General features: G+C 36.4%; 2 protein-coding genes across 3 annotated transcripts in view; one reads left to right on the top strand and one right to left on the bottom strand.

Annotated features, from left to right (window-relative positions):
• Positions 1–633: 633 nt before the first annotated feature.
• Positions 634–2,654, top strand: LOC124156600 (ribosomal RNA small subunit methyltransferase NEP1). Its single transcript, XM_046531240.1, has 4 exons — positions 634–843; positions 915–1,158; positions 2,135–2,346; positions 2,447–2,654. The coding sequence occupies exons 1-4, from the start codon at positions 700–702 to the stop codon at positions 2,558–2,560; spliced, it is 714 nt and encodes a 237-aa protein (XP_046387196.1). The 5' UTR covers positions 634–699; the 3' UTR covers positions 2,561–2,654.
• Positions 2,655–3,515: 861 nt separating this feature from the next.
• Positions 3,516–8,667, bottom strand: part of LOC124156599 (synaptic vesicle 2-related protein) — a 29,437-nt gene continuing 24,285 nt past the window's right edge. Inside the window, exons 11-12 of one of the 2 annotated variants that reach the window (XM_046531239.1) lie at positions 5,933–6,022; positions 3,516–3,841 (exon numbers count right to left, since the gene is read on the bottom strand). In XM_046531239.1, coding sequence (XP_046387195.1) covers positions 3,710–3,841; positions 5,933–6,022 — 222 coding nt within the window. In that variant the 3' untranslated portion in view covers positions 3,516–3,709. Of the gene's footprint in view, positions 3,842–5,932; positions 6,023–6,405; positions 6,603–8,667 lie in introns of those variants that run through there. The other variant, XR_006864356.1, reaches the window with a different exon arrangement.

Below are 8,667 nucleotides of genomic sequence, written 5' to 3'. Positions count from 1 at the left end.
TAAAAATTTGAAACAGGTTTATACAATTTTTTCATAGGGGTATGTATGCACAGAGGCGCAGCCATGACGATGCATTGGGGTGGGGTAGACCTGGGGATAAGGGGGGGTTAGACTTTGGGAAAAAATGGGAGCATATTTATCTCTAGAAATCACATTTAATGCTACTTTGGCAGTTAAAAATTATACGATTGATGGTTCGTCGGGGAGCTGTTTAGCTAGCCATAAATGTAATATTTATTACAGTATATTTCCCAGAAAGTCAGCAGAATCTTTGAGAAAATCTTGTGATTTGGGAAACCTTGCAATACAGAAGAGTGCGACTAAAAAATCTGCCGCAATTTGACGGTATATGACGTCCAAAATAGCAATTTTATAAATACAATACACGCACCTTAGATCACTTCCACGGTTTCTATTAACATCGAAAATCAACCCGACCGCGATAAATACGCATGATAAGAAATCTTCACTGCTTAAAACCATAATTTTGTTAACCTGTTGTGATTTAACTTTTCAACTGGTTCTCACTCGCCGCTCTTTAATCAAGGTCGTTCAATATCTCGATATCTTCGATTAATTTCGATATAAACGTAGCGCTTCCCGTGGTGGCCTGTGAAAATATTCTTGAGAAAAGAACAGCAATTACCAAATCGCGCAACTTATTTGTTTTGTTCCGGACGAAGTGGGCCCACGTGAGAAATGGGGAAGAAGAGGAAATTCCACAATGAAGAGGATGAGTATGAAATTGATCCTTTACCTAAACACTTACAAGTAGCTCATGTAAAAAACCAAGAGAAAAGGTTAATTATTATTTTAGAAGGTGCACAACTGGAATCAGCGAAGGTACATTGCTTTCTCATCAGTGTCGTGTAATCCCGAATTTCTTTGCACTTACTCTGTTATTGTCATTGCAGGTGGGGAATACATTCGAGTTGCTTAACTGTGATGACCATGTAAATATTTTAAAGAAAAATAACAGGGAGCCTGGATCTTGTCGACCGGACATTGTGCATCAATGTTTACTAATGTTGCTTGATAGTCCCCTCAATAGGGCTGCTCTTCTGCAGGTTTATATTCATACAGAAAAGAATGTGTTAATTGAAATTAATCCTCAGACGAGGATACCAAGAACATTTAAAAGATTCGCTGGACTGATGGGTGAGTATACACTCTTGGTACATGTTTCATAGATACCCTTATAATTAGTTCTTCGGAAAGCCTAGTGGCCTGATGAGGCATTCGCGATATCCACTATGGAAAAATGAACAGTTCTACAATATTACCCCTTAATCCGTTCAATGTTGCATTTAACGTTGGTGTTACCGTTGGCTTCCAGGAGAGAATGAAGAAATGCAGCTTCATATGCTTTTCCAGGAATGTAGTGAAATTATTTAAGACTTGTTCTTTCCAAAATACATGTCCTTACCCGTTCTCTTTCGATACTACATGCAATTAAAGAAACTGGAATGCTAGGTTAATTATTAAATTTTTATTATTTGAAACGCGAGTATTTAATCAGTAGCTTGGCTGAAATAAGCGGCTAAAGACACTGCGATATAGTTCCTCACCGTGTATCGTAATGTCTTACTGCCAGGAAAGCGCCACATGTATGATTGTGACCGACTTAAAACCCAAAATATTTTGGACGCTTGAATGATGAATAATCACATATTTACCATAGCCATACCATATTAATGCCTTTCCTAAGCAGCCTCCGAAGCTCACCACATTTATCCTCAGACGAAGATAGTTATATTAAAAAAAGGTTAGGATCTCAAATTGTAGATTTTATAATTTCTCCATTATATATCAACGAATGGTTTTCAAAAATCTGGGGAATCTGACAAAACGAAATTATCTGCATTGATGGCCAGGCCATGACACCATCTTTACACGTTCTTGTATGATGCAACGCTCTATATTTTCCATTTCCTCTTTCTTTTCATTCATTGGGTTTGGAATAATTTTGCTGATTTCAAATTGAACCTTTACCCTAAACCGAGAAAATGTTTACAAATTTTTAAACTTGCAACATATATTTTGGATAGTCTGTTTTGATTGATGAGTGTGTGTGAATTATCTGATGAAAAAATCTGTTGTAGTTTATAATTTTAAATTTTGCTCTAAATTTCAGTTCAGTTGCTGCACAAGTTTAGCATCCGTGCGTCAGATGGCCCAATGAAGCTTCTGAAAGTTATCAGCAATCCAGTGACTCAGCATTTACCTGTGGGAGTGAAAAAGATATCGACTTCCTTCTCAGCAAAGAAAGTTGTGAACCCAAGGGAGCTGGTTCCAGCAGAAGAAGAACCCATTGTGATTGTAGTTGGTGCAATGGCCCATGGAAAGGTATTAACTCTCTCTCTAATCTTTCCGCACCCTCATCATTTCAATTTGATTTCCACATGATGTATACAATCTCTGTTACATAATTATTATTTTCCCACAGGTCAATGTGGATTACTCTGAGGATGAAGTTTCTATCAGTAACTACCCTCTATCAGCAGCTTTAACATGTACAAAGTTATGCTCTGCCTTTGAGGAAGCGTGGAAAGTTCTCTGAAATTAAAGAATCTAACATCTTATATGACTTTAATTGTGAGAAGCATGTTTTTTTGTATCAGTATCACAATTTATTAAAAACTTTTTCTTATGTACATAGTGCCATTTGATTCTTGTGCGAGCAGTTAATCATTAATTACACTGCTTGTATATTGTTAAGTACATACATATGTACTCCTCGTAGGAAAACATTTATAAAATCTCTTAAACTCTACAAATAAATTAGATATATAAGTTAAAACAAGCACATTAGGCTACAGAGCCTTGAAATATCTTGGTAATAATATCACGGCTGAAAATACTTTCGGTCTAAACTGTCTGTCATCTTATCAGAGTCTTAAATCCTTTCTGAAAACTTGGATATACAGTCAGAGCATATGGTAGGGTAAATCGTCTTGCTGCCTAATTAACACCTTTACACACTGTGCACATAAACCAGTTTTTCACTATCATGTATGTATTGGTCCCCTAGAAAGGTGATTTTCTGATATATATTCTCATTGGCTGAATGATAACATTGGATCTTAGCAGAGGCTATTCGTTTCACTGATAATACTGGCTTGTAACCAAATAATGGTAAGATGCATGTGAAAAATTCTACATCGCTCTACGGTTACACCAGGGAATGAATATGGAAGAATCCCAGTGAAAATTTCTTGCTGACACATTTATCAGTCTTATGTCCTATAAGCATGTTACAGGCAGAAACAACAGCAATGTAAGCAGCTACATTAACTTCCATGACAGAAGTGAGACTGTTGTAGATAGCTGCATGAAATTTTCATCAGAAAAGATCCTAAATATTCCAACTAATGTATATAAATATTTAAGGGAATGTGGAAGTGTAGGTAATAGATTGTTATCCCTACTGTCAGGTACTATCTCCGGGCTTCATTTCTCAGAGAAATGTAAGTATTATAAGTATATATAGATTTGCTCTTTTTTGTTATTACCAATGACGCATTGCTACTTTGAAAGACTATAAATATAACCACAACTCATAAAAAAACTATTTCCTGAGCCCATTATCGGAAAGTTACTAGATTCTCCACCAGTGCTGAGGAAATAAGCACCATCACATAAAAAAAGGATTCAATTGCAAGTAATATGAGGACATTCACCACATAACATCAGTGGTAAACAAGTACTGCTAATGGTGGGATGATTCCTTCATCTCACGGCCTTTCGTCTCAATGGGTAATGCTATGGAAGCAACAGCAGCAAGTATGGCAGCAACAGCATAAACAGAAATGGCTATGTCTAATGATGACTTCAGCATCACCTGCAAAAAGGAAGCATCAGTTGATTAGAGTAATTACCATTCAGACATCAATTCCAGTATAGTCACATATTTTGGGATAACACATGAAATTGAGGGAGAATAAAATGACAAAAATTAATACTTTAATTTATCACCACAGAGCCTCAGTAAAGCAGTCCATCCAGTAACTTGATAACTGAAAAATGTCAGCAGGTGGCATTTATACAGTGGGTACAGTTAATGGGGAGAGGGGGTTTGAAACCCCAGACTTTGGTCAACTGAATCTCATGAAACTAACACCTTTAAATAGAAGACGATATTGATTCATGCAGTGTAAAAAAATTCCCATACATTCCATGAATGGACACACTACAAGCTATTGTGCAAAAATTTCTTCACAATACACCAAAACATGGTATTTTGTAAATTATATGTTGGCAATATGTATTGGTACTCACTGATATGCTAGTTAAAAGGGCTTAATGTAACTTATGTATGGACTACCGACAAAGTAGTGACATCTTCACCTCCCATCAATCACGCTTGCCGTGGGATTGAAAATAGGAAGCAGTTAACAGAAGTAATTTCTATCCAGCCACTGCTTCATCGAATATGGACTTGAAGATAGGAAATGCAAACATATTAACGGAAAATATCTTTTCTCACAAAGAAGGTTCCAAATAACAAAGTATCCTTGGCCCTTCATGAGTTGTAGGTGATGGAGTAAAGTTCAGCAATATGTAGTTAGTCCATGGCTATTCCTTAAGTACAACATTGCTTTCACTGCTTCTGATCAAAATGTGATGCTGATTTTCAAAATCCAACTCAGAAAAGGGCGTAGAGTTGATATCATGCGAATCCGAAAGATTACGAAAGACCAAACTCAAGCTGATGAATTCTCAATGATTATCAAGGCCATGTTTTGGAAAATTTCACAGGTGACAAAAGCTGAATACTCTGGCTATATTATTAAAACTGAATCCATTCACAATGAGATAAGCTCAGAATCATGAATGGCTATTGGACACTCTGGCTGGCTGAAGATTATCACGGTTCTCCTCTGATTGAGTCTAACATTTGTGTCTTCCTTACTTTTCTAGTAGTTAGGTCGTAGCTTTGAAAATTTTTCATCCACCTAAATTAACTTTTCACATTAGATATTAGTATGCATGATGAGACCAAAATTTAAAATAATTTTCGGCACTTGCAGTGCAAAAACTCATACTCATAATTGGAGATCTAATCTCATTTTTAGCCATTTACATGGTATCCAAGGGAAATTTACTTTTCCTTGTAATTTAATAATCCTTTTTTTCTGGCTGTCATAAAGAGAATATGTATGTACTAACAGAATCAGTGGCAGATAGATGTAGGGGTGCGCCTCCCCTTGCTCGTTTCGCAGAATCACAATTGTAACTTTTTTATGTACATATGTCATAAGATGGCATTGTCTTGTATACGTGTATAATAACTTTAATTAAAACATCCATAAACTTTGCATGCGCTTAATTATTTTTAACTATGATAAAAGTAAAGATAACTCGAGATATCTTTTGTGCCCCCCCCCCCCCCCCCTTGAGTTTGTTCTGTATCCGCTACTGAATTGGACATCACCCTATATAATTTCATCCCAATGTAACTGAGGTCAGTCTCCAGCAGCATTGGAATTTTTAAAATATGGCTAATCTCATGGAACCGTAATGCAGACCCGACCAAGATGAAGCAAAATACATATGTACTTTCTAAGCACCATAGGTTGTTCCTTTAATATGATGAAACTAGCCACAGCACAGCCTTATTTCTGGCTCCCTCATTGATAGGCATTAACATTTACTCAAGGCTGAGGCAAATATGGATAACATCAATGGGGGAGAGAGGTTTGTACAGTGTAAGGTTACCTCATGATTTTATACGAACACACCTAATGGTATGACATGCGCTTAAAAGTTATGTGCAATAAAAAGTTAATGAAGTGCAAATAGTGTATGGATAATTCATTTTTAAAATTTAGATTACAGTACTTGATTTTTACTTCATTTTCTTATAATTTCCAGGGGTAACTGGAACCGCTTAAATTTGCCTCTGGCATTACCCAAAAGAGTGGTCCTTTACCTGAGCAACATATGGGGTCACCATGGCACCCAGCCTCGCCATTGCACTGCACGTCCCCACCCCAACTGCACGCAGAGGAGTTGGGTAAACCTGAGAACAACAAAGCAAACCATATGTTAAGAACACTAATATCTATCGAGCGTGTCGTTAAGTTTTTAGATAATGAAAATATAGGTGGGTGCGTGGGCAACAAAGTACACATGGAAGGGAATTAAGGGTATAATGAGTGAAGATTTGTTCAATGGTTAATTAGTGCTATAATATACCAAGATTACAGCGTAACTGAAGGAATGCGAGTTGAAATGCCTTAGAATGAATTGAAATCAATAGTATTGTATTGAAGAAATTTAATAAATTAGCTCCATTTAAATGTTATGATTCAATAATTGGACTAAAGAAGATTTATCTATGAACAATGAATACTTAGGGGCCAAAATCATAGATTAAAAATCATTAAAAAAATCTTTTCTTACCTTAGAATTATCCAGAGCCATACTAAGTTGATAAGCATTAGCATCACAGATAACACCACCACCAAGATAGCAGAAAGTAAATTTTTGCTTTAGCACAGAGCTGTGAAGAGGATTATTCCACTAAAAGATTGTGTTCTAGTTTTACATTCCGTCATGGATAGCCACAGTAATAATATTCAATCCAGTCGAAGATTCAGCTTCAATGTGCAGCAGAAATACAAAAGACAAAACCAATATGTCACTGGGCCTTCACCACGTGAAATATCCAGTTCCATCTCATGTCAACATTTATTTTACACAAATAAATCATGTAGAATGAAATTCTTTCGATCCTACCCTTATTATCAGGTTATTCACCACTATGGTAAGAGAATTATGTATATATATTGAGCAATTTGGGCTAACTTTGTTAATTACAAACATTTTAAATACAGATGCCATGTGAATCATTCAACAGGACTAGCATTATCCACCACAGCTAAAGCCACTTAGGATAATACAGCCGTCCATTCAGTTACTTAGGCAGGATTGATGCAGAGACTCCATAGTTCTGCTTTCCCAAGCTGAATTTTCAGTAAATGAAAGCTTATCTCGGTGAAAGCTACTATGTGCATGTTGTAATGGTAGGAGGTCATGCAGTATGTATCATCAGGATTCATCAGTGTTTTTCTTCACATTGAGAACAATGCAGTTGCCCCTGAGAGCGTACGATAGTCATTCCTACAATAAATACCATACAAATTCAGAATATCCCAGGAACCTTTCAGCCATTGGTGGAAAATTTAGAGCAGAAATCCAGCCCCTAATTCGAGCTGTCTTTTGTGTAAATTACTTAAGTGCATATAGTGGCCCATTTAGCATCAACAGGAACCAAATGCTTTTATACTTCTCCACTTCTTCCACCCACAGCGGCAGGAAGGGGCAGCTGCCCCTCCCTAGAAGCAAAAGTAAAGGTAGTTCAAAACGAAAATTTTGAACTAATTTTCTTTTAATCCAAGGAAAGTGATATTAGTATGTATAAAACATGTAATTAAAATTTTAAAAATTTATTTTGGAGCAAATAATTTTAAAAACAAATAAAGCGCAGCTATAATTTTCTTGAAATGTTAGTTTCCTTGACCTTTTCTCTGTTACAACTTGAACGACCACCACTTGCCCCCCCTCCCTCTAGTTTTGATCCTGGGTACGCCCTTCCCTCCATCCCAAAGCAATTCTTCCTTAGATAGTTCACCATATAGGACACTGCTTAGTTGTAATTTTTACTTGGATTTCAACCTCTGAAAAATTTGATTGTTCAACATTTAGAGGTGACTCCACAATTATAAGTTCCCTGACTAATTGTAAGTGAAAAAATGTCATTCCTAGGAATAAAAAGTAAAGTTACAGTCCATCAAGTGCAAAATTTGCCTTTTCTGCATCTACAGACACCCATTTAGCAACTAATTAAATATTTCAATACATAATACAGCTACACACACAGCTCTTAATGCCTTGCTAAGTGCTCTCAGGGCGTAGACCCAATTACCTGATAGGTCCTGAGCCCTTCCTCACCCTCATGCTTTCCTGAGAGTCAAGAGGGCAATTTCGCTCATGCTAATCTGCACTGCATATTTTAAGAGGTGGAAATAAAAAAAAAAACAGAAAAATTCATAAGCTATAGCCTTAAGCCATCACCCCTTCCCTCAACACCACATACCAAGCCCAAATAGTACAATACATACTAGAAATACAGCAAGTGTGAAATACTCGGTAGTAAGTACCCACAGGATTTTAAAATTTCCAGAAAACTATGTACATAGTACCAACTACATCAATGATAAGAACACGAGGATTCTGGAACTAATGCAGGATTTCCAGGATGCATTTTTAAGAGTCATTTGATACCACTATATTTTGTGCATGAAAGGATCTCAAGACTTGAGCAAGGAAAAGTACATGTGATTCTAGCTTTTTATACCTCAACTGTTGGACAACTAAACTAAGGTTGGCTACCCTTACAACCAAGAATTTAGAAAAAACAAACTTTTTAGATTCCATTAACTAATGGCAGTTTACTTATGACCATCGATAAAAATAATTCTAACGGATAATTCATTGTTAAACGTTCGTAATTCATCCTAAAGATCAAGTCCAGATTCTTGCACATAAGACGAATGTATTGTTTGCAAAGACAATGTGATGTCAGAGAGAAAACCCTAACAAGTGACATCATACGCAGTCATGAGCATGGGTATAAAGTTATATGTACCTAGGATGAAATCC

The sequence above is a fragment of the Ischnura elegans genome, chromosome 3, assembly GCF_921293095.1.
Source record: "Ischnura elegans chromosome 3, ioIscEleg1.1, whole genome shotgun sequence".
NCBI classification, from domain to species: Eukaryota; Metazoa; Arthropoda; class Insecta; order Odonata; family Coenagrionidae; genus Ischnura; species Ischnura elegans.
The sequence above is the reverse complement of the archived record's forward strand: the minus strand, read 5'-3'. Positions and strand labels throughout refer to the sequence as shown.